The sequence below is a fragment of the Bidens hawaiensis genome, unplaced genomic scaffold, assembly GCF_021521415.1.
Source record: "Bidens hawaiensis isolate Kalapana, Puna unplaced genomic scaffold, B.hawaiensis_p1.1 tig00042357_1, whole genome shotgun sequence".
Lineage (NCBI taxonomy): Eukaryota > Viridiplantae > Streptophyta > Magnoliopsida > Asterales > Asteraceae > Bidens > Bidens hawaiensis.
Genome location: NW_027505775.1, coordinates 94 through 27,806, shown reverse-complemented (window position 1 = coordinate 27,806; position 27,713 = coordinate 94). Strand labels below are relative to the sequence as shown.

Sequence of the window (27,713 nt, the reverse complement as noted above, 5' to 3'; positions counted from 1 at the left end):
CGAGGACGAAATTTCTTTAACGAGTGGAGAATGTAACAACCCCATTTCTAGGGTTAATTTTTTTTTCTTAATTACTTAATTATAATCCCAAATACTTAAGATTTGAACTAGAAAGTAATAGTGTGACATAAGATTCGATACATGTTAAGAATACATAAGGGGCTAGAACCATTGACACGACCTAGCTATATATCATTGGGTTGGCCAAATTCACTAGACCCACAAATTTTAAGGATAACTAACACGAATAAGAATACATATTTACTACAATTACATGACGTATATGTAAGTAATAATTATGATGCATAACGAGTTTTTATAAAGTTATACTTTATGGTTTAGTGAGCCATTTAAACCTATATATACGTATATTATCTGGCAATTATAAAGACTCGCATACATTATACATCATATATTATCTAAATATACCCATACATTATTTTATAGATCGTCTTATATAATATACTTAACAATATATCTCAAAACTTTGCATAACTAAATGACCCTCATTTTGCGTCTTGAAACCATCAACCTACAAACCCCTTAAACATATGTATTTTTATCTTACACCTTATATGAATATGTATAATTTTTTAAAGTTTATCTACATATAAATCATAATTAACCAGAATATATAAAATAACCAGCATAATCCTCTCTCTCCTCAAATCCTATAATATCCTACGATTTGTGTTCTTTCAAAGTCAAACTCTAATATCCTACAATATCTCTAAGGATCTAATCAAAATCAATTTACTTGCAAATCCTTCCATATTATTTTGGCCAGATCCTCCCTGCAAGAATCTACCAATATCTATCCATATCTTTACAAATCCAATGCATGATGATAAAAATCATGTTGCAGACTTTTTGCAATTCTATAAGTTCTCCGTGAAATCTCTTGGTTGTTCCCCATATCAAAACTCCATTACTCTCTTGTTACAGGCCTCTTAATCGTGATAGGTTATTGGACAAGCAGCCATAACCTTTAATCTAGTTAAATATGAGAAACCAACCTTCAATCCTTGCAAATCTCAATTCTTTGATCTCTCACAACCCCTGTGTTTGTTCCAGCCGTTAATCATGCCTCAAAGACCACTCAAAGCACCTCAAATACTGCTGTGATTCTTGGGCAGGAACAATCCAAGAGGTTCGGGTTCAATCCCGTCACACACACACATCAAACTTGTAAGTCATCTTACCTACATGCATTAGCTGCTTCCTAATCATCCTTAGATTGTAATTACAGAAGTTCACAGCCCAGGACCCTCCATATTCAACCCTCAACAGCCTTATAAATTGATTCATGAAAGTCCTCATAGAAGCCCCTGGATCATTCTTAACAAGGTAACTCAGAAACCCAACTTCAATCCTCCAAATTCACACGCTAATCTCACATATTCATCAATCTATCTTCCTAAAATTCATTGTGTTATCATGCCGACATTTTCCAGAGTTCTCTAGACATTCTTGAAGCCATCAAACAGTGCCATTAATCAGCCCCTTTGGGCTCTCATTCCTGATCAAGTCAGCCCCAAACTGGATATGCCATGCCATGGTTCTCAATACACAAGATAGGTAATACAAGCCTTACTTATGTCATGTGAATCTTTATGCCTGTTTGTGTCTTTGATATAACTTATAATCATCCTCAAACTCGTTCTCACAGAGAATACCCAGCCCAAAAGACCTTAATATGAGCCCCTCATCAAGTTCCTGGAATTAATAACCAGAAAGGTTACCCGAAAACCTTTGTTAAAATCTTCATATTCTCACCTTAATCATGCGACTTGCATAGAGGTTTCACTCTAAACTCGTTGCCCTTCCGTTCTTGCATTTTTCACAGAATACTAGGACCTTCTTGAAGCTCTTAAAAGTCGTGTTTCCAAGCCCTACCAAAAGGTACACAAACTCTAACATGAAAACGTTCTTTAAATTCATTTATCTTGAGTCTTATGCATCACATAGGCACGCACGATTTTCATAGAAACCAAAACATTATTACAAACACTAAAGTTCCATAAAACATAACCATACCAACATACTCATAATAATTCTTTGTTTAAAAACCCGTTTACACAACATTAAAACCTTAAAACCGTAATCACCTTGATTTGACTTACCAGTCAACCATACCGTAAAGCCGAGGAAAACTCGTTAAAACCCAAAACCATAGCAAACAATAATATTTTCAAACCTGGAGGTTTCCTAAACTTATTTTTACTATACATATACAAAAAAATGGGTTTATAAGTTTTCCAAGTATTTATATAATTGTTATTATAACTTCAACCAATTGATATAACCATACGAACACGTGTTAGGCAAAATCGACAAATGTTATGGTGCTAACGAAACCAACTAAACAAAGTGATCCGTTGTTTGGACTTAAACTAACTGATTTATCATGAATAACTATTATAACTATAACTAAACCTAATACGTATTTTCACTAACTAAATTCATCCTAATTTTAGAAACATTAACTCAATAAGACTTAATATATTTAACTTGTTATTTATCTTGTCACATGACTAATAATACCATATGATAATATGGCTTAAGCCTAAAACACATAATATTACAACTTTCTAATTAAGGATACTTCGTTCCTCCATGCATCGTTATATGCAACAGTAATCCTTATAACTTAAATAAAACGTAACCTTAACACACTTAGGTCACGAGCACATTTGTTATCACATATTACTTTTAGTGACAATTTACATGGATTTAGGGATGGCTATTTTTTGAAGCCGTCTTCGGCATAGCACACAAGATTTCTTTAGTAAGATTTTCTTCTCGCATAGACCAGGTGAGTTCATGCACTACCCTTTTTCTTAAATTTTTGGGTGGATACATGCTTCTATATGTTTGTAAACTTATTGGTGTATTATTAATCAAGACCGATTTAGCTGCCTTAAACAATCCCCAACTTTGTAGAAAAATCATTAACTCCGAAAGGAGCCACAGGATATATGGGTAGTACTATTTGGGAGACCCCCGCACACAGTGGGCCTACATCATGGGACGACCACCCGCTGAATGATAAAATGTATATCTTGTGACATATATCCGCGCGATTTGTAACTTATGTTGGGCAGACATAAGTGTAATTTGACCCATAACAATAAGGGGTATGGGTAAGGGGTATTTATTTTTGATGTTCACAGGTCGTGGACACAGGTTTGATTGTGAACTTGCTTAATGTGCACCATATTATTTAGACAATTTTTATATAAATGTTTTCATAACTTAAACTCATGGACTCACCAACTTTTTAGTTGACCCAATTATTTTAAGCATGTGTTCAGGTACTTTTATTCGGATATGGAGATTTAGAGTCTTAGACAAGAGTTCGTTTGGAGATAGAAGATCCTTTTAGAAGACTAATGTTGAACCGTACAGCGTAACCCGAGGAAGCCATGATGGATAGTAGAACATTTTCACCTAACTAGATGGTAGTTGAATTTTTAGTTTTGTAGTTGTATTAGATATTTGATTGTAACTTTGACCTAGTGTCTTAATATAAATTTGCTACCTTATTTCCGCTGTGTTTTGGTTGGTATTCAGTCGTCACGTCCAGCCCCCTAGTCGGGGTGTGACATATATATATATATATATATATATATATATATATATATATATATATAACCAGCTTTTTGTAAGAAAAAATATTAATGATTACTAATGTTTTTCATAAACTTATTTTAAAGCCAACTATCAATGATAAGGCATTCGGACAAAATTCGGGAGTTCTTTTTCCAAGTTATGAAGAAAGGGAATGATTACCGACGAAGGATTTTATATCAGGAAAATGAATCGATATAAGCAACAAATGCCTATGCTTTCATGGAATTTACAACCGAATTTTTAATGGGCGAGGTAGTGGTCAAAATGATGCAGACGTCAATTCGACGGCGTTGGTAGAGTACCAATAACAAAAACGGAACTTTCTGTATTCCAATTGTTGGGAGAATCTTCGTCACCCAACAAATACTTGCATATAGAGGTCTACGAAAACCTACAAATACTTGCATATAATAGCCTACCCTACTCATTTCTCTTACGATTAAATTAGAAAGGCACTTAGTACACATGTCTTATATAGGTATCACGTACAATTCATACAATTCTCTCTACGGAAGTATGTATTAAACACGTATTAATTTAGTTTATCTTAAACACGGGCAAACTTATTTCAAAACCAAAGGTATGCCAAGAACTGTACGAACCTCATGATTTACTTATGGAGCGAGAGGTAGAGAGAGAGATTTCGATAGTTACATAACATTCACAAAACATTATGCAAAAGTACGTTACAGTTCTTTACCACAACTTCTGAAATGAATTCCCTTTTAACCTGATGTATTGCATTTCCAGAAATGACTCAATATACAAAATAATATTACACTTGAATACCTTATAGATATAACAATTATTTAAATAGTCTATTATTCCCCCGCAGACTGAGGACGGTAAAGCCATGATTTTGAGATGTAAATAAAATATTATTATATGGCTTTTGTAAGAGATTCGATCACAACCATGTTTTGGTCATTTATGCCGATGAAGAGGTTGTCTTAAGAAGTAACATGTGCTAGCAAATTATTTACGTTGCTAAACCCTAATAAGAGCAACTTGTTTTTGTTAGGATTTCCAATCGCTTATGGCGGCGACTAGGGTTCTGATAGGCAAGTTGTTTCAGCTACTTAAAAGAGAACAATTTGTTTAGAAGTGTCAAACAAGTCTTATTAGGTGAGACGCGATATGCTGTAGCAAACCGGTGATTATGGTTTTAGAAAACCTTAAACTATGATACAAAGATAAACTTGAATATGTAGTGTATGTTAATTGTTTGTATAATAATAATAATAATAATAAGTTATAGAGTTGAGTTATAATAAGAAGATTAGTTTTCCTAAGAAGGATAAGAAATAATCTTGTCCATTCATTTTAAAATTGAATGGTTGAGATTAGATTAAATAGATCATAAAGTGTAAAACAAGGGTAAGAAAATAATCGGAATAACACATTTGTTGACTTTCTCTCTCCACATGCAAGACACATGTCAAATACCCCAATCATTTTAAAACGCTCATAACTTTTTTATACGACATTTTTTTTCAAAACAATTTTACCATAATAACGAGTGTTTTTTTATCTTTTATATGAGTACCATATTGCTATATAAAAATAAAAAAAATTTCGTGGGTTTTTTACAAAGTGTGTTTTATCAAAATTGTGTTTTACAAAATTGTTTTATACAAGTGTGTTTTATTTTTTCATAGTGTTTTTTGCATTGTGTTTTTTACATTGTGTAATTTAATTGTGTTTTTCATTGTGTTTTTGTCATTGTGTTTTTATTTTCATAGTGTTTTTTCTATTGTGTTTTTTATATTGTGTCTTTTTCATTGTGTTTTTCATAGTGTTTTATTTTCCGACGAAATTTCCGAAGACTTTTCCGGCAAGGTGGCAGCGGTGGGTGGCGGTGGGCGGTGGTGGTTGTAGGAGATAAGTGAAAATTTAAGTGGGTTTTAATTTAAGTGGGTTTTTGAAATTAAATTAAGTGAGTTTTCAATATTAAGGTATTAGAAAAAAATACCCTCCTTCTTAGCCTTCTTAGGATAATCAAACTTCTTAGGTATGTTAATTGTTTGTATAATAATAATAACTAGTTGAGTACCGCCACGTTGCGGCGACAGAGCAGTTTCACAAATTTGGTTGGTATCATTTAAATTCGTAAAGGCAACAACAATAAATCCAAAAATACATCTGTGTGCGTCCAAAACAGTATCACCACACGTACAATTTTGATCAAAGCGACAAAATTCAGTCGGTATCGGTTTGCTTCTTTACAGTATTGCCACTAAACCTAAAAATTGAATTAGTAAACGCCCATGATACTCGTATAACTTATGATACAAAATAATAACATATTTAAAACGATATTTATTCGAGCGATAAAACCCGTGTTTGATGACGGTGAGTTGACACGAATTAGGTCGGTTTCAATTTTTTTTGTAACGGTGTCGGAACTAAAAAGAAAATATGACAAAATATTTACATATATAAAGCAAAAAGACATTAAATTACTAAAAAACTAAAAATAGAAAGCACTAAAATTAAAAAACTTTAAAAAACTTATGATTCACTGGTCATTGTTTTTGCCTGCGTTCGTTATGATAGCGAAACCAAAACAAAAAAACCATAAATAAACATACTTGAAACAATGGTTATTCGGTCGGTAAAATCAGAAGTTGTGACGCGGATTCGGTTGGTTTCATTTACGTTCGTTACTATACCAAAACTAAAACAAAAAAGAATTTATACAACTTATGATACAAAAATAACATACTTAAAACGACATTTATTTAGTTGATAAAACCTGGACGTTGTGGTGGAGAGTCGACGCGAATTTAGACGGTTTCGGTTATAATTGTTATTGAAGCAATAATTACGTGCGAATTCAAAGAACAAACATAGAGTATATCAAAATGAGGAACAAAGTAATACATAATCGAAATAGTAAGTGATACCGAAACGTGTCTCAGCCACGCCTCGAGAAATTACTCTTCCACCTAATTATCTAAGAAAGATCAAACAAATGGCTTTTTGTTGCAAAAAGATATCACAATGAAGACTCGAACACGAGGTGATTGAATTAAAGGTAATGTTTATCTTTCTAGCAATAACCATCCGTACAAGCGATCTATCATTGTTTTAGGTCAGGTATTATTGCATTTTAAGTGCATGTAAGATTGCAAAGGTAAATCCTGTGGCACCATCGTTCAATATTTATCTTATACAAGGCATTTAGTTGGTGACACTTAAATTTGTTACGATACCGAAATTAAATCTACGTACAAAATTTCCTCAAAATATTATACTTAAAAAAACTTTAAAAAAAGAATATAAATTGAAAGGCAAAAGAAGTAATGTTAATAGTCCACCAAAATTAAAACAATAAATAGATAAGAAAAAAATATCCATATGAAGGAGACAAGGTTTGAACCCTAGCAACTCACCACAGAACAAAGTAAATTAGAAAGACACATTTTAGCCAACACACCATCACTAACAAACTTGTTTCAATGATGAAACTAAAATCATAAATACTAAAAAAATAGGTTTCTAAAAAAAGATTGTGGCACCAACATTTGATCTTTATCTATATACTAGGTAATACTCGTCGCGCCGCAGCGACGCACTTACGCAAACTCGGTCGGTATCGATTAAGTCTGTTATGACACCGATACTATCAACCGGATAAATCTGTAGACAATTTACGATCAAAATGACACGAATCGACACAAACGCAGTCGGTATTGACTAAGTTCATTACGACACAGACACTAAATCAATCGGATAAATTTGTAAACGTCCAAACAGGATCGACAAATGTACAACTTATGGTCAAAATTATACGAATTTGGTCGGTATCAGTTAGGTTTGTTATGGTACCGACATTAAACCTAAAAGTAAGTTAGTAGACACCCATAATAATGGAAGCACTCGTATGGCTAATAATAACATATTTAAAACGATGTTTATTCGATGGATTAAACCAAGGTGTTGATAAAACTTGGACATTGACTAATAATACAAAAAAATAACATATTTAAAACGCTTTTTATTCGATGGATAAAATCAGTGTATTGATAACATTGGCTAATAATACAAGAAAATAACATATTTAAAACGATGTGTTATTCGATGGATAAAACCAGGGCGTTGATAGAACTCGGATATTGCGGTTGCGAGTCGACGTGAATTTAGCCAGTATCAAATATGTTTTTTATGGTTCCCATAATAAACCCACATCACAAATTCGTCTAACTAAAATATTTAAAACAAAAGAACACACATAAAATAATCAAAAATATAAAACATAAAAAGAAGAAAAAAAATCTCATCTCAAGCTTCGAACTTGGGTGGCAAATTTGGCTGGATCCTTAACCAACAATTTAATAACCACTACACCAAACAAACAAACTTGTTCAAAAATCACCACAAAATCTAATAAATGAGTTCATCAACTTTCTGTGGCACCAACAGGTTGATTTTTATCTATATTATATAATATATAATTATATAATATATAATAATAAGCTATATACACTATAAATGGAAACAATTTTAAACCTGAATTTCCACACGCTATACATAGAAAAATATTAATATTACATATTATACATTTGTTCAAAAAAACATTAAAAAAAAATACACATTATACATGATATCATCATATGAGTTAATAATATAAAGACCTAAAATAAAGACATAAAGATTTTTTCCCCTTCGTCTCCTGTCTTTCGTGCCCTGACTGCCCCTAATTTCTAATTCTATTTCCAGAAAGAAAAGAACATCATCGATCAGTTTGATTGATTATTAAGGATTCGTCAAATCGCATGAAGCTTGTTGGTCAAAGTAACATGGAATCAATCAATCGCATCACACTCTCTTCTTGAACATCAGGTAAACCAACAATTTCAGATCTTTCTTCTTCTTCATCTCTCACAATAATAATAATAATAATATTAATCATCATCTTAAGCTTGCCACTTTTGTAACTGACTGATTTAGGGATTCAATTAGTTTGCTTGTAAATGCGAATTGGGTTAAGAAGCTGTTGTTTCATTCACTTGTTGATTTGTTTGGGTCATATCAAATTCTTTAATTGGTTACTGATTAGTATTTACTCCCTGAATCTTGTTACCCGACGAAATGTACCTAGTCTGTCAATTCTTGAATTTTTTGATTGCAAAGTGGAAATGCTTAGTTTTGAATTAATCGGTAGTTTTGAGTGTTTGGATGACCGCGTGTTATTAATATTCATTTATTTCCCTAACCCGTGTTGAATAAGTGATGATATGGGAATTGGGTATTGCAAATTTACTGAATTCGATGAAGGTGAAAAAGATATTATTGAAATCGTGTGATTGTATGTCACAATCTACCATTTGCCTTCGACACATTTGGATCCCTAGCTCCCGAGGCGGTTCGTTTTTTGGAGCGGGTGCAGAAGGTGTTCCACAGTGACTCGCAGAGCCCGAGGAACCAAGGATTGATATTTAGTAGAATAGGCTTTGCAATTCAAAAGGGGATAGCGGCGCAACTTGTTGCTCGCTTACCCATTATCTAGATGTAGCTTGGTTTGTGTCAAATGTTAATAAAATTTCTTAATTTTTTTTTTTTTAAATTAATAGACTAAACAGAAACCCTAATCTTAATGAGCTTAACCCTGATGCCGACTAATCCTATGATGACTAAATGTACAAAGTAGATAAAAATCGAATCTACTATAATCCTATGCACGAACCAGCAGTCTCGTTTTCTTATCAGTAGATTTGATTTTAGTTTATTTACAACTATAAACATTACCAAACACACCCCGTGATCATGGTTGTTTTTCATCGTAGGCAACGATATATTCTTCGTTTGAAAAGCGTAATCTTTTTTTATTATTATGTTGATTTAGGGGACTATGGAGTTTGGAAATCAAGCATCTTATGACAAGGCTTCATCCACAACTATGCAACATTTGGGCTTTTTAGATAGGTTGCATACAAAAGCCCAAAATCAACCCGAAAATAAGCCGGATGACGCGATTGTAGCGGATTTAGATGTAGATTTAAGAGAAATATACTTTTTAGTTATGCATTTTTTGTCCGCGGGCCCGTGCCAAAGGACCTTTGCACAGTTTTGCAATGAACTTATGGAATATCGGCTTTTGCCTAAAAGATATCATGCTTGGTACTCAAGAAACGGTGAGGTTTCGGGAGATGAAAACGATGATGGCATTTCATTTCCTTTAAGCTATGAAGGTGTTGCACAAAGGTATTATTAATATTTGTTTATAGTTTGTGATTTATTTGTTTATATTGGGAATAACTTGTTTTAATTCTAAATAATTTATATAACCTAAGCAATCATTGGTTAGAGACTTAGAGTTAGACCTTCAAGTTTAATGCCATACTAGTTTCGAAACCTGTATATTACATGGGTTGAATAAAGGGAATATTAAATATTTAGTAATGAAGATTTGGGAACTATAAAACCATATTTTGAGATAAAATATGATTGAAATTACGTACAAGTTAACTACTAACTTAAAACCATATATTTGAAATAAAATATCGGACATAAGTTACTATATGTAATTTAATATATTTAATATATTATGTTTTATTACTATAAATACGAAGGGGTGATATAAGAGAAACAGAAGAAAAGAATCTTGGGCTCACAGAAAAGTGACACCTGGCACTACCATTTACTTATTTATTTGGCATAGATTTTAAAAAGAACAGGATTATATGATTATCAAAAATTTTTTTGTTATGTAAATCATTTTCTAGTTTCATTTATACCAAATTGACCAAGAAGATGCTAAATGACCGAAGTCTTCTTCACTTTTTTGACATTTTGGAATTTTACTGACTTTGACCTTTTGGATTGACTTTGGACATGTTGACGTCTTAGGTATTCTCATATTGAAAAGGATCACTTGGTGCAGTTGTTGAAACAATTAATCTTGCATGTGGCCCCGTCTAGGGGTATATTTGGAAAAACACCACCAACTGCTGCTGATGTTCCTACTCTTCTTGGAACTGGCACATTTTCACTTCTTGGAGGTATGGCGTTCTAAGAACTCGTTAAGATAGCATTAAAATTCAAATATAAATCATGTTATAACTTATAATTGGTAATCAAGTTACCATAATACATTGTTTGGTTTATATAGCAACAAAAATCTAACTATTTTTAACCATGTAAGTTTAGGTTTGAACTATTCAATAGCATAAGTACTTTGAAAGCCTAAGATTAAGATAGCGGTAAACATAAAGCAATTGGTAATCAAATTATAATAATACATTCTGCGTTTTAAATAACCACAAAAATGTGACCTTTTTAAACCATGTAAGTTTAGTTTTGAAATATTTCATATTATTATAAATACTAAGAAAGCTTGTGACCAGATCTTAATCGAACAATAAGAATAAAATTGTCATATTATACTTTATTGACATATAAATTTACAATAAATTCATTTTTCTATTAAATAGTGACAAAAATGAAAATTTTATCAACTATGTAAAAAATTGAAATAAAAAAATTATATATTAAAAAATTGCGACAAAATTTAGGGGCGTCAATTGTGTGGAGTTGGTGGATAATAATCAAGTTGTAAATGTGATAATAGGGTTGGTGGGTTGTAAAAAAATGGGTTAAACGGGTCAAGAACGGGTTAGTGGGTAGACCTGTTTAACTAAACAAGATGGGGAGTCGACTTGTTCAACTTAATGGGTTATACATGTCAACCAGAAAAAGACTTGTTTAATTAAACAGGTCAACCCAAACGCAACTTATTTTTCAAACGAGTCAAGTATGCCAACCTTACTTGATTATAAACGAGTTAGCTGGTTGACAGTTTTAACTAAACAAGTTGGTGGTCGACCTGTTTAACTCAATGGGTTATAAAGTCAATACAAACACGGCCCATTTAATTAAACACGTCAACCCGAACGTGACTCATTTTTAAAACAAGTTTAAATGCCTACCCAAAACCTTATTATCTTCATGCCGTGTCAAAAATTGCCACCCCTACAATGTTCACTCTTGGCTTTTAATGAGTGAATGCAATTTATTTATTATCGTATTATGTTATATAGGCTCCAAAAATGAAGCGGGCTCAAATGTTAAGCCTTTGCCATCATATCTTCGGTGGCCCCACATGCAGGCTGACCAGGTTCGAGGGATTGGATTAAGGGAAATTGGAGGTGGTTTTCCAAAACACCATCGGGCCCCGTCAATTAGGTTTGCATCTTATGCTATTGCTAAACCGTCAACGATGGTGCAAAAAATGCAAAATATAAAGAAATTAAGAGGACACCGGGATGCTGTTTATTGTGGTAAGTTAATAATTTTCGTTAAATTTTTTTATTTGAACATGTATTACTCTATTCAGTTGTTTATATGATTGTTATTATACAAGATTAAAAGTTGTTTATGTTGATTTTCAGCAATATTTGATCGCACGGGGAGATATGTGATTACAGGATCAGATGACCGTTTGGTCAAAATTTGGTCAATGGAAACAGCCTTTTGTCTTGCCAGCTGTCGAGGACATGAAGTGTGTTAATTTTTTATATTTTTTTATTGCTATCATATTCATATCACGATGTTTATTAATTGTTCTTATAATGTAGGGTGATATTACTGACTTAGCAGTAAATTTAAACAATACTTTAGTGGCATCCGCATCAAATGACTACAATATTCGTGTTGTAAGTATTGTTTACACTAATTAAACATTCCCATTTTTCTCTTTTTGTCTTATTTTTAGGCTCGTTGTTAGTTATAACCTGTAACTAATTGTAAGTAATTTTGCGTATTTTTTTAGTGGCGGATGCCAGATGGGATGCCTATTTCAGTTTTGCGGGGACATACTGGTGCGGTTACCGCCATTGCATTTAGCCCAAGACATAATTCTGTTTTTCAGCTTTTATCGTAAGTATCTTAGTGTGCGTGTGCGCCAAGGGGTGTAACCAAGCCCAGCCCGAGCTTGAGCTTGACTAGGCTTAAGCTCGGCTCGTTGATAGTTTTCGAAGTTGGAGCTCGGCTCATTTCGTGTTGTATTTCTAAAGCTCGAGCTCGGCCTGTTAATAATTATTCAAGCTAAGCTGGAGCTTGGCTCATTTATTATTTATTAATTAATTTATTTACGTTTTTAATAATTATTTTTTTTTATAATTATACATTTTGTACATAACTATATATACATTATGAGGAGGGTTCAAATAAAAATCACTAAGATACTTAAAAACTCATGAAAACCACTTTTAAACACTAGTATTTAAAAATTTTATTTTATCATTCTTTTGATATGCTATTAATCTTTACCAAAACAAAAAATAAATAAAAAAATATATGTAGTTCGCGAAAGTACGTATATGTTGCTCGTAATCTACATATATTTACCTCGTTTGAGATACACATATGTAACTTCGCAAGATACATGTATGTACTTCCGCAATCTACATATCTTTTCTAATTATTTTTTATTTTGGCAAAGATTTATAACACATAAAAAGAATGAAAAAATAAAAATGATTAAATTAGTGTTTAAAAATGGTTTCACGGGTTTCAAGTTAAATGTTATTTTCGTTGGAACCCTGCCCTATATACTATTTAGTTATTTATATCATAATTTTTTATATAATAACTGTGATTATATAAATATATGTATTTAGCACATTAAATAAAAATTATAAAAATAAAAAGGCTCGTTTCGCCAGCTCGAGTTCGGTTATGCTTGGGTCGATTCAAGCTTTTAGCGAGCCGATATCAAGCAGCTCACGAGCGGCCTAGCTCATTTACACCCTTTGTTTTGTGGGTTTGGACAATTTTTTTTAAAAGCATAATTTTGAATTAAAGTTTAAAAAATGGTAAGAAATGTTCATGAATATAATACACACACAGCTTTATATTTCTAAAGCATTTTAAATAAATAAATAAATGTTACAGCTGGTTACCAAGTTTTAAACGATAAACTGAACCTTAACCTGTCAAACCGTTAGATATTTATGTGTGTACCTTTGTGTGGAAGTAACCGATTATTAATTGTATTTGACATATGCAGATCGTCTGATGATGGCACATGTAGAATTTGGGATGCTAGATATACCCAGGGTTGTGCAAGAGTTTACGTCCCGAGGCGAACAGATGATGTAGCTGGTTAGTAGTTGAGCAGTTGTGAATTTTATAGATTTGTTAATATTTTAATTAAAACATTTTCAAATTAATTTATTTTTATAGGGAGTAACAACGGTCCGTCATCAAGTACTAGCAATCCACAAAACAATCAAATACTATGTTGCGCTTACAATGCCAACGGAACCATTTTTGTTACCGGGAGCTCGGATACATTTGCTAGGGTTTGGAGCGCGTGTAAACCGAATATAGATGATTCACAGCAACCGGTTCATGAAATTGATGTATTGGCAGGTCATGAAAATGATGTGAATTATGTGCAATTCAGGTTAGTTAGTTTGTAATTATTACTTGTTTATATATTGGAAAAAATATTTGGTTATTTATTTACTTATTTTGTTTTGCAGCGGTTGTGCGGTGGCTGCGAGGTCGTTGACGTTAGACACCTCAACAGATGAAAAAGTACCAAAATTTAAAACTTCATGGTTTGTTATTTATTTTTCTTTTTCTTTTTTTAATTTTCATATGGTTGTATTTGGTCATTATAATAATTATAATTTTTCAAATGAGCAGGTATAGTCATGACAATATTGTTACGTGTTCACGTGATGGCAGTGCGATTATTTGGATTCTCAAATCGCGTAAATCCCATGTCAGTTTTATTGTTATTATTATTATTTTACTATTATTTTTTAAAATTTTCATTTTTATTGACAAACATAATAATTGATTTGTTACAGGGAAAAGTTGGAAGGTGGACACGAGCATATCATTTGAAAGTTCCCCCTCCACCAATGCCACCTCAGCCACGCCGTGGAGGTCCACGTCAGCGGTTTCTTCCAACTCCTCGTGGGGTTAATATGATTGTATGGAGTCTTGATAATCGTTTTGTGCTTGCCGCCATCATGGGTACAATTTATTTTTACATGTTTATTGATGCACACACACACAAATTGGTTTATTGTATTCACATAAATTTTGTTCAGATTGCAGGATATGTGTTTGGAATGCTAGTGATGGTCGTTTGGTACATTCCTTGACCGGTCATAGTGAATCTGTAAGTTATACAAATCTCATTCTCAGCAAGTTGACTTTTACTCAATTAGGTCAACAAATATCATTCCCGTAAATTTCTGTTTTGTTATGCATGCAGACCTATGTTTTGGATGTTCATCCTTTTAATCCCCGAATTGCAATGAGTTCCGGGTATGATGGGAAGACGATAATTTGGGATGTAAGTTGCTATTATTTTAACCCTTTCAGATTATTACTTAGGTAATCAGTTTTACTCAAATTTATCTTCCGGTAATATAGTATTTTCTCAATTCTCACTCATGAAAAGTTTTTGTTCAAGGTAACGAACTTGAAATGGTCATTTTCACAGTGTTCTATTTATTGCTCCCATGTGCCAAGATTATTAATTACCGAAAAGAAAGAAACTAAAAGTTTGAAACTTTTTACTCACTCCAAAATTTGATCACAAACAAAAAACACAATTTAAGATATGTACAATGATGCAGAACTTAATTAGCGGATTGCCAAATTTACATTTTTACTCTTAAGTCATGTATAGGGGTGTAAACGAGCCGAGCCGAGTCTGAGCTTGACTAGGCTCGAGTTGGCCCGTGAGTAGTTTTTCAAGCTCGAGTCGGCTTAGCTTGTTTATTGTTTGTTAATAAATCTATATACATTTTAAGTTATTTTCATTATATAATTTATGCATAATATAATATATACTCCCTCCGTCCCTCTTTAAGTGTCATGGTTTGAAAACACAAGTTCAAGGTAGATTGAATGATTATTTTTTTTTGCTTACCAAATGACATAATGCCCTTGAAAGTTGGGTCCATCAATATTGTTTATTAATGCTAGTTGTGTGTGTTTAAGGGTAAACTTCGAAATTGGCTAATAAATTTTGAAAGTGGACATTTGTAATGGGACAAATAAAAAAGGAAATATGGACACTTTTAATGGGACGGAGGGAGCATAGTCACAAATTGGTTAACCTTTTCTAAGTTTGAAAATAATATATTACCCAAAATATAAATTTGAGAAAACTCAGTTGCCTCTATACAATTACCACATTGTTGTTATCACTTGATCTTATGTTTGTGTGATATCTTTTTAGATTTGGGAAGGCATACCTATTCGTGTATACGAAATTGGACGTTTTAAGTTGGTTGATGGAAAATTTTCCCCGTAAGTGACGTGTGAAGTTTGGTTAGCTTTTTTGGTCTTCATGTATGTGAATTTTGACATGTGTTAAATAAATTAATATTATAGGGATGGGACTTCAGTTGTGCTTTCGGATGATGTTGGGCAAATCTATTTGCTAAATACGGGTCAAGGAGAGTCCCAAAAGGATGCCAAATATGATCAGTTTTTTCTTGGTGATTATCGGCCTCTTGGACGGGATGCTCATGGACATGCCATTGATGAGGTCAGTTGCCAATGATTGTGCACACACACACATAGGGACTCATTCTTTTCAGAACCAGTTTATGTTGAGAACTGCGAGAACCGCATAAAGCACTTGTATGTAGGCAGATATATAATCGTCTTCTGTATAACACTTAAAGTAAGAGGTACAAGTGCATTATGCGATTCTCGCAGTTCTCAACATGTTTCTTGGTTCTTATCTGAACAATTCCCTACTTATACACATATGTGTGTGGGTGTGTGTGCACGCATATATAAGTTTTATAGTTTATTAATTATGCATTATGTGTATGTTAAAAGTGTTATTATTTTTTATATATTAATATGGGTAACAATTTTAAATAAATTTAGAAAAAGTAACATGAGCTGGCTCAAGCTTTTTACGAATTACGAGCTTCGTTCAAGCTTAACATTTCAGCTCGTTAAGATAAATGAGCCAAGCTTGAGCCACCGGGTAATATTTTAAATAGTTGTTTTAAAGGGAAATGGGCTGAATCTAACATGTCAAGGATCACCCAAAATGTATTAAAAATGCGTAAACCTGCTAAATCGTGTTCGTTATGGAAAAACGGGTTAAATTGTTATATTTTGTCTCTAATTTGTCAAATTGGTGGGTATTATTAAATTTTTTTTATTATTTTTTATTGGATTCAAAGTTGCAAGTTTACCCTTGGGATTTAGGAAGAACTAAGTTGTTTCAGTAAGCTTTATCTGCTTTTTCTTATAGCATAAACTGTTTAAATAAGCAATCTTTGTATCCCTTAAATTGTTTTCATTCTAAGATTAATTTAGATTGTAATAATATAGTTTTCTTAATAATAATAATTTATACATTGATTATTTGTATCATTCATGCAGGAGACACAACTTGCTCCCTACAGAAGGAATATTCAAGATGCTCTTTGTGACTCAAGTATGCTAATTAATTATTCTGCTTCTTTTTTTAATAATTTTTTCAAGAACTACTATGATATAAAGCAATTTACATTTTATTATCATTGTAGCTACGAGTGACATTTTCAACCACTAGCCCGTGAACTTTTACTTATTTTCTAAAATGGCTAATGTGGCAGTTAGTTGTCATATTAGTGTATGCGTATATACAAAATGGCATCTGATTGATGTTTAATAAATACTTTTTTTTAAAGAAAAACCATTTTTCAAATTGGTAAATAAGTTTTTTTTTTCTATATGTGGCAGTACCTAACCTTAGCTTCTCGAGATTGGCACGCTTAAAACTTGAATCGAGAGCTTGAGCCTAAACAAGCCCATTATCTATATATATTTTATGTAATATATAGATGTATATAATAAGTTTTTATATACACAAATAATGATAAAAATTACTAAATAATATATATTATGTTATATATAAAAGTTATAATTAAATATATATAAGAAAAATAATTAAAATGTATATAAATTATTTAATAAATGTTAAATGTGTTGACCCCGAGCTTGAGCTTACTTTACGAGCCGATATTAGTCGGGCTTGGCTCATCTCGTCTCGTTTATTTTGCATTATATTTTTTAAAACAATTTTTTTATGTTAGGCATGCTTCCGTATCCCGAACCGTATCAGAGTAACTACCAAAAGCGGCGGCTAGGCGCACTTAAATTAGAGTGGCGTCCCCCATCTCTAAAATTTGCAATTGGTACAGATATTGGTTTAGGTCAAGAGTATCAAATGTTACCTTTGGCTGACTTAGATGTGGTGGTGGAACCGCTACCGGAGTTTTTGGATGCCATGTTTTGGGAACCGGAAAATGACATCATCATCGGCAGCACGGATTCAGAATATAATGTTACCGATGATAGTGAAGATGAGCAAGCAAGTTTAAGTAACAACCCGGGTGATGCAGTGGATAGCAGTGGTGGAAATAATATTGATGATGGGTCGTCCCGCCGGCGGTCAAAAAGAAAGAAACCGAAGGATGTAAGTGTAATACTGTAATATGTTGAACTAGAGGGGGGGAGTTTGACCCATTTATGGATAGACGGGTTGATTTGGTCTAACCAAAACATCACCTGTAATTTTATTCATGCCAAAAACATCAACCCTAACTCGCACACTTAATATCATGCAACCCGAACATTACCCTAAGACCCGTAAAACCTATTCATCTAAACGGGTTGACGGGTAATAATTAAGTTTTAAACACGTTGGTCGGGGTGGTGGATTGTAAAAACTGTTTAAACGGGTCATAAACGCCAGAACACTGATCCATATTTTTATTCGTGTCAAGAACATCAATCCTAATCCACACACTCAAAATCATGATACCCGGACACAAAACGTTTTAACTATTTTATCTACACATGTCATGGGTTGGTGCGTAATTATTAAGTTTTAAACAAGTTAATCATATCTGATTGGTTGTAAAAATATGGTTTAAACGGGTTAGTGGGTCGAACTGAATAACTAAACGGGTCAAACCAGAAAACGACCCATTTAGTTAAACATGTCAGCCCAAGCACAGCTCCTCTTTATAACGGGTTGGATATGCCAACTTGAAACCTGATTATTTTCGTTTCGTGCTCGGGTCTCCTAGTTATAATAGGCACATAGCTTCCAGTGGGTCACATGGGTTAAATTTAGAGGTAGAAAAATGGGTGTTGCGAGAACAGGTCAAACAGGCCCATAAAAATGGACCAACTGGGTTGAGACCCAACCGTTGGGTCGACCCGCTATTTTCTTGTCTTTTTTAAAATCATAAATGCAATTTTAAACTGCCCATTTGGCCCTTTAACCTACCCCACCTATCGTTAATTCCTAACTAAATAATATTAATAATAATGCATATTTTCAGGTGGAATGGACATCTTCATCCGGCCGGCGCGTTAAAAGAAAGAACACTAATGAGCACGAAGGGACATCCTCAAGAAACAAACGTTCAAAAAAATCAAAAAACAACCGCAACCCAAAGGTGACATCATCACGACCTCAGCGGGTTTCCACACGAAATGGTAAAAAAATCTCATCACAAGCTTTTGAAGACGACGAAGAATATGATGATGACGTGTCAGAAAACTATTCTTCAGAAAGTGAGACCGAGCCAGATATTGAAGAAGAAGAAGAAGAAGAAAAAGAAGAACAAGAAAAAGAAGAAAAAGAACAAGAAGAAAAACCAAAGGTTTCAATCCCACCACCCGAGTCAAAACCGAAACTGGTAGTAAAGTTCTCCCTTTCAAAAAAATTACCAATTTCCCAAAATACCCCAATTACCCTTACTCAATCCAGTGAACCGTCAGCATCTTCAAAGGTAGAAGAGGAAATTTCAAAACCGTCTGAAACCCATAAAACAACAAAGTCAACAATAATAAGAATTAAACAAGTGAAAAAAGAAGAGGATGTTAAACCAACAGGTGGCGAGTGCTCTCAAGTGAAAAATGAAGATGATGTCGGGCCTCAAAAGAGAAAGACGATTAAGTTGAAGTTCAAAAGTCAAAGTACCAAAGAAAAGGATAGTTTGACCGAAGTTGACTCAATGAAATTTCAGTCGGGTTCTCGTGAAACAGACGATGCACCTCAAAATCATAAAAATCAACTGCATTTGATTTCATCTGATGGTTCTATGGCAAGTGGCTCGGGAAGCAAGTCAAACGGTCAAATCAGCAAAACCAACTGGCTTTTGTTGCCGGGTCAAGAAGGGAGATGTCGGTATATTCCTCAACTAGGCGATGAAGTTGCATACTTGAGACAGGTATTGACAAAAATGCCCCCCCACTTCGCAGAAAAAAGTAAAGTTTCGGGTCTGACAAGTTTCAGTTTGGTCTTATCTATGCTGCCAAAAACTTGCGAAAAAGTTGTAAAATGACAAAAAATTCCCCTAACTCTGAAGAAAAAGTCAAAATTTTGAGGCCATCCAAATATCAGTTTGGTCTTAATTATGCTGCCAAAAACTTGCTGGAATGACGAAAATGCCTCTTTAATGTTGTAGAAAAAAAACATATTTTCAGGTCATCTAAATATCAGTTAGGTTTTATTTATGCTGCCAAAACTTACGGGAAGGTTGTAAAATGACAAGAATATCCCTGACTTTGTATAAAAAACAAAATTTTAGGCATCCAAGTATCAATTTAGTCTTATTGATGCTGCCAAAAACTTGGCAGAAAATTGTGAAATTATAAAATTGCCCCTAACTTAGTAAGGGAATAACAAAGTTTTAGGCATTCCAGGTATCCATTAGGTCTTATTTATGCTGGCAAAAACTAGCTGGAAGATTGTAAAATGACAATTATATCCTTTCAAGTTTTTGCTCGAATTCGTATAAGTGAAACCTTATTTATACATTATTTATGTTATATTTATAATTCATTAAGTTAGGTAATTAAGACATTCTTTTATATTACAGGGTCATCAAGAGTACATAACATCAGGTAACTCATTAGGACGAGAGCCATGGAAATTATTTAAGGAAAAATTTATTAGAGACGTGGAAATTTGTTCGGTTGAAGATTTGGATTACGTAACGCTGGCGGGCTCAGGGGAAAGCGGTTGTAAACTCAAGCTTAAATTTATTGATCCTTCATCTAACGTGTACGGTCAAACATTTGCGTTGACTTTACCGGAATTGGACTTTTCCGATTTCTTGGTAGAGAAAACGCGTTACGAAAATTCACTTGAGAGAAATTGGAATGTTGGTGAGAAATGTACCGTGTGGTGGCGGGATGAAGGTGGTGGTGGTGGTGGAAGTTCGTGGGCCGGTTCGGTTGAGTCAATTAGTGATAAATCCGTTGACTTTCCCGGAAGTCAATGGGAAAGATTTCTTGTTAAATATGCAGACGATACCCTTGACCCAATAAGGCATAGCGCGTGGGAATTATTAGATAAAGATAGTGAATGGGAGCAGCCCAGGATTGATCCGGATATTAGAAAAATAATGCTTTCTTTGCTTTCGAAGTTAGAGCATACAGCTAGGGGTAATCAGGTAATTTACTTTATCAGGTTGGTAAAAAAGTTAAACGGGTCAGGTCTAGTCGACTCGAAATACACACACAAAAAAGGACAAATGATAAAAATATAGTAAATAAAAGGTTATCTCAGAAAATTGTAAATAATGTAATACTTTTAGTTTTATAAGCTATAACTAGTTGATTATGAAAGCGTTAGCGTAAATTTCGCATTGTGAAAAAACTATCTTTATTTTATTATTAAAAAGACACGAAATTAAAAAATCTTATGATGGGTTTTATTTTGTCAAACAATTTGGGACGAACAGTGTAATTTAAAAAAAAATGCGGACTAAACATGCAATATAGACAAATCACAGGGACCATCCATGTAATTAACTATGTATTATAAAGTTTCATAATGAAACTGAATATTAAACTGAAAACTTGCAGGACAAGTATGGAATTATGAAGTTAAAACAAGCTTCAGAGAGGCTGGACTTCATAAACAGGTAAAGCTTTTGCCTTTTTGACTTTCCTAGCTCTTTGACTTTTGAAGTCAACTCTACAACTCTAGTTCCCTTTACTTTTTATAAATCTTACTTTCAGGTTTCCGGTTCCGTTAACTCTTGAGATAATCGAGCTAAGATTAAAAAACTTCTATTATCGAAGCTTTGACGCGATGAAACATGACATCAGCGTGATGCTAGCGAATGTCCGTACCTATTTTGCAAAACACACAGGAAATGCTGGGAAAAGCGACTCGTCTTTCGGAATGGTTTGACAGAAAATTATCAGAATTGTAGGGAAATGAAAATGTTTTGTTAATTTAGGAACATATTGTTAATTTGTTATAAATGGTCAAATATATATTAAAGTGACAGGGTCTAAAAATAGGTGCAACATGCAAGTCCGTATATTTGGGCTGAATCGGTTTTGTTGAGACCAAACAACAATAGATTGTTTGAGTTGTATTTGTATTATGTAGAAACTAATTAATATATGGGAATGCACACACTTTGCAACCTTTTTGGCCTAATGGTTATTAAAACATATCATTTCTTTTTTTCTCAATTTTTTTATAAGTTATAAATTACATTTGTAAGTTTAAATAATCATAAAAGCATTGTGTCATTATAACTGCTCAAAGAAGTTCTTCAGTTTTATATTTAGTAACTATGAGAATCCATTAGTTGAATACTCATGAAAGACAAATAATTTATTGCTAACCAACAAGATAAGATAAATCATAGTTCACTACTTCAATGCTAACCAACAAGATCAACTCAATCATGCCTAGCTAAATCATACCCTTGTAGAACCAATGAAAGCTGCCTACACCGTAATTTATGGTGGATCCAAAAATCCAAATACGATGCCCTATTAGAATGGGCATATCACGTGTTAATATTCTTTTGGGCATATGAGACTCTATTTTATCTATGTTTCAATATAAATTTTATTCAAAATCGTAAAACATGTTCTAATATTCTTTTGGGCATATCACTTCATTTTTTGGATTCCTCTTTTGGTTGATATAGCGAGTGGTATCGTACTAGTTCTATACCGAACTAGCAAATACGGATCGAATTTCCATCACGTCAACGCTATAGTGTGCATAGGGATGGCAATGGGTCGGGTTTGGGTCGGGTTTAGGTATTCCTAAACCCATACCCGGTTATTAAAGTCCATCCGAAACCCGTCCCAAACACGTCGGGTTTTAATCGGGTAATTACCCGTCGGGTATCGGGTTTTCCCATCGGGTTTCCTATCGGGTTTTGATAAAATACCCGTCGGGTATTCCTGGCTCAAAACTCGCCGGATTTTGACAAAATATAACTAACCGATTACAAAAATGGTTACCATAAAGATAAAATATCTCACACAATCAACATAAACAAGTTTCGACAAATAATATATTTGGAATATAATATATATAATAATTATGATATCCGACATAAATGAGACGGGTAATACCTGCACATATAGATAGTGCATATATTTGAATAACTAGAGTACTTATGAAATCCCCTATTTTAAATCTAATAAAGTTTTACGTATGTATTTGTATGGTTAATCTACTTATGAAAACAATTACTCTAGTTATATGTTTATTTACATTATATAGTTACATAATTACTCTAATTATGAAGATAATAATCTAGTTGTATGCTTAGTCACCATATCTAATTACATAATTACTCTACTTATAAAAGCAATTACTTTTTTTAAACAACTTTTTTATTAAAACAGCTTCCATATGTTTTTTATATATAACTCCAAAAAAGAATATGTAAATTGAATTTTTATAAATTTTTTTACATGTAAAACATATGATTTTCTGGTTCATATAAAACTCCAATTTACACTTTCACCCTAATAAATAAAAATAAAAACAGTTCACTAATATCAAAATAAGTCATGACCCAACCTCCAAGAATATTTGCACGCGACTTGTTTTTATCTAGTTTTGACTTTTATATATGCTCTTAACATGTTGTCATAGAAGATATTAATCTATTTCAATCATTAGTCATTAAGTAAAAGTATACATATCATTTAAATTTTAGCATGTTATGAAACATATGTAAGGTCAAGTTCCATAACCAAACACTATATAACATGGACAATGATGAATCTTGTCATATGATGTATTATGACCCACCTTTTGAGGGTCCAATCACATGATATTGTATGAGAATAATTTTTCTTAGAATCCAACACATGTTTGGGCGTGTTATGCAATAACTTAAGCATGCCTCATGGTCGTTGCTAATCACATGCCATTCCACTAATGTGTGCCTAATACATTTCATGTGAGAAATCGACTTTGATCACTTTCGTTGATAACGATTCATGTTTTGAGCGTGCTTTCTTATTCAGCTAGCTAGCTAGTTGGGTCTGGTTGTGTAAAAACTTGTAAAGTTAATATAAAAACACAAAAATGCAATAACATTGTTACACAAAAAAGCACATTCATTTGTTATTACCTAATCGATTGGCCCATCATTTCGATTTCATGTTATAAAACTAAAGCACTAATCAAAACTATATCTTAAAACAAGCTGAATATCTTAAAATAAGACGGGTATGATAATTGATAGAGCCGTTAAAATCAAGGTATTTAAACTACGTAAATAATATGACTATCAATAATTGATAATTCATCCTATGTTATGATCATTTTTAGGTTGATACATTTCCTATGATTACCTATCATGAATAAAGAAAGAATGACCAAGTCAAACGTTCAAAGACTGTATAAAGTATACAATTTAGAACAGATGTACATGTGTTTAAAGTGGAAACCAAACGTTTAATAACACTTTTAACCAACTTTAACTTTCAAACCAATATTTTCTTCCCCAAATACTTTGATGGTTTGTTTGTAAAATGAGACTGGTAGACGGTAATCTCTCGAGCTAAAGAAAAGAGAAGTAACATTATTATTCTGTCAATTCAAAACTTAATAACTAGATAATTTTTTTAAATAAAACAAAACTATTTAATATCTAAAAGTTAAATTTGTTAAACTCATTTTTTCCAAACAAATTATGTATAAAAACTTTCTAATCTTAAAAGAAACAAAAACTAGGCTTGCCTACGTAATATTGAGCTTTCAAATAAATTGACTTATAATGATGAACTTTGCGAGTAGTATAAGTTACGCAAGCACTAGTCGTATGCAAATAACAAGACTGTAACATGCATCTTTCGAACCACACTTCTCTTCCATAGACCCATAACACATACGACCAAGTACGTCACCTGGTCATAATGTGAATGAAAAATTATACAAGATAGTTGTATTGACTTTGTCTGCTAACTTCCTCGCTCGCTACAACCTTTGTTGACAACCAAAATGCACATTAATACATCACCTATTCCAAAATAGAATGTTATACGACTATAAAAAAATATAACGAGTTAAAATATAGCCAAATCTCTACCTACAAGTTGTGTAACACTACGACATCATAATGAAAATAATATTTAAATGACCTCCAATAAAATTCCATCAAAACTTTATTATGTCGAATTGCTCAAGCGCATTCGATAGCTTTGACCTTGGTGAGACCGACTTTAACATTGTTTGTGAACCCTAATGATATTGACGATTTTGAAAAGACCATTATCTAATTGGTTAACCGACAAACCTTTAGTTACAGTATTTTTCTAAAAGTTTTAACAATAACTCGTTTATCAGTCTTTATGTTGTAACTAGATCATTTTATTTGTTTTTAATTAAAATTTTACGGGTTATCTAGTTTTCATAACAATAATAATAACTATTTACAAACATTTATGCATATTATTATTATTATTATTATCCAAGTTCATGTCCAGTTTGAATGTTGACTTGACATGGTTGGACGGTGACGAGATTGATTGAAGGCGACGGGTGTTAACCGTTATAAAGTGATCTCCGTTAAAGGCGCACGTTAGTCCAAACACACCAGCAAACGAACTCACTCTTGTTGTAGCAACTGAAAACCCTTCCAAAACAATTCATTCACAATAATTCTATATAATATACCTGCTTTTGATTTGATTATCAAGGAAGATTTGATACTAGCAGGTGATCTGATCTAGCTGATTCTTTATTGAATCTCGCAGATCTCAACTCTTCTTCTCCGTCGGTGATGTCAGAAGCTGTGAACTCGCTTGCTACTGTTTCCAGCTGCTGCACTGGTGCGATTTATTTATCCCTTAATTTCATCTAGTTTAATTAATTCTACCTAAAATTCTAATTCACTAACAACATTAGATTAGGTTTTCCTTTCCTTCTTCTATATTCATTTTGCTCGCTCTTGCCTTTTCATTAACCCTAATTACTTCAACTATATGTATCATCAATTCAATTCCTATATCGGTTATCCGTGCAAAATATCGGTCCCAATATTATCAGCCATATCTGGCCAATATTGGACTGGTATATCACCGATATTTCCTATATCAGTGTTTTAAGTCTTCATTCTCAATTTTTGGTGTTTAGTGTTACTATTCTAAGTCTTAATAAACTTGCTACATTTGTTAAGGTTTTGCAAGTTTGTTAATGGTAGGATAGTATACATGATTGTTAGTGTTAAATTGCCATATATATATAAATTCTGCATGGTATTCAAATTACCGATATCCCACTGCAATAACCGATATCTCAAATATCAGTCCTTGACTGACTGCATAGAGTTTAGTTCTATGCAGCCAATAGTGGTTGGCGGTCCCTTGCAAATAGCGGAACCCCTATTATCGACCGCTATCTTGATCAACGATTGGATTCCTTGGTTGATGTGACTCGGAAGAAGATTTCATTGCTTATGATTAGATCATGTTTCAAATATTGACACTTTTGTGTTTTGACTTTTGATACTACTATTAATATTATATATGTTTTACGTTTGATAATATATGATATACATATATATAAATTTTGCATGATATTAAAATTACCGCTATCCAACCGCGATAACCTATATCTCAAATAGCGGCCTTTGACCGCAATTGATTTTGAACCGCGTTAACTGCATAGCATCAGTTTCATGATTAATTGACACATGGTTGATTTGATTATGCTTCCTTATTCAAATTGCAGGATCAATAAACAATACCAGTTGTTTCTTGTTGAAACAGTTACTTATTCTGTATATTATAATATTCACTGTTTATGCTGAAATTACTGATAACCGAGGCGGGCCACACATCATATATCGACCTAAGAGACGTCTTTCAGACCATGGTGGACCCAAATTTGTGCTATTACAAGCTGAGCCACCTAACTATGGACCATTGTTTACTCCCCCGCTGTTAGCCGATTTGGCTCCTAGTCAATCTGGTGCGGGTGCATCACCAACTGGTTTAGCCCAGCCACCGTTGTCTTCTCATGCCTCCAGTAAGACTCCTTTCTTTGACGTATGTTTCTGAAAATAGTTACAAAAGGTTTTCATTACTTTTTTGTGTAAGTTTTTGTTAAGTTTGACCTGTTTACTTACAATGGTGCTGATTGTGTTAGGTTTGATCACAAAGTATTACTTGGGTCAAACGTGCTGACAGTCACCCAAAACTATAGCTTTTTACTGCATAGTGTATACAACCTTTTAAGTCGTTTTATCGTTTATTTAATGATATAGACTATGATTGTGATAATATTGTTTTTTGATCAAGTTTAACACAGGAATTGTATATGGTATTTTAAAAACAGATAAAATAAGTGTTTGTGGTTCAACCCAACCCGACCTAGACTAGTTTAACTTTATAAGCATTTGTAAATTTTGACAGTTTACTTATGAATGAGTTCATTTGTTTTTTTTAATCTTAGTTGGATCAAACTTATATATTAATCCACCGGGGGAACAGGTCATATGGGTTAAAACTCACCCGTAGTTTATTTTTTTTTATTACCTGCAATTTCGAAGTCTTTTTATTTGAAGTTTTGATTATCATTGGGTTATTATGTTTTTAATCATAAACAATGTATCATGTATTTGAAGGCCAACCTAATCTAAACTGGACCATTTTGAATCGTATGGAAAATGAGTTGTTAACCACCACAAGCTGTTTTGGTCTGTTATTGGCTTGTAATCGAACCGAACAATCACAAAAATGGCATGTCATGTTCTTTTGTTTAACACTAACCAAACAAAAGATCAAACAAACAATTAAAAGAA

General features: G+C 33.0%; 1 protein-coding gene across 1 annotated transcript; it reads left to right on the top strand.

Moving 5' to 3' along the window:
• The first annotated feature begins 8,261 nt into the window (after positions 1-8,261).
• LOC143615249 (uncharacterized) lies at positions 8,262-21,888 on the top strand. Its single transcript, XM_077088420.1, has 22 exons — positions 8,262-8,478; positions 9,482-9,840; positions 10,486-10,637; positions 11,676-11,915; positions 12,027-12,136; positions 12,213-12,290; positions 12,407-12,513; positions 13,646-13,740; positions 13,822-14,044; positions 14,124-14,201; positions 14,290-14,368; positions 14,457-14,625; positions 14,703-14,773; positions 14,870-14,950; positions 15,845-15,915; positions 16,000-16,156; positions 17,014-17,068; positions 17,709-18,091; positions 18,966-19,859; positions 20,511-21,086; positions 21,502-21,560; positions 21,658-21,888. The coding sequence occupies exons 2-22, from the start codon at positions 9,488-9,490 to the stop codon at positions 21,830-21,832; spliced, it is 4,206 nt and encodes a 1,401-aa protein (XP_076944535.1). The 5' UTR covers positions 8,262-8,478; positions 9,482-9,487; the 3' UTR covers positions 21,833-21,888.
• The last annotated feature ends 5,825 nt before the right edge of the window (positions 21,889-27,713 follow it).

Excerpts from the sequence above, each read along its gene's own strand:
- LOC143615249 (XM_077088420.1), top strand. The coding sequence starts at position 9,488 with ATGGAGTTTGGAAATCAAGCATCTTATGACAAGGCTTCATCCACAACT. Across the intron at positions 10,638-11,675 it reads CACATTTTCACTTCTTGGAG|GCTCCAAAAATGAAGCGGGC; the intron begins GTATGGCGTTCT and ends TATGTTATATAG. Across the intron at positions 13,741-13,821 it reads GCGAACAGATGATGTAGCTG|GGAGTAACAACGGTCCGTCA; the intron begins GTTAGTAGTTGA and ends TTATTTTTATAG.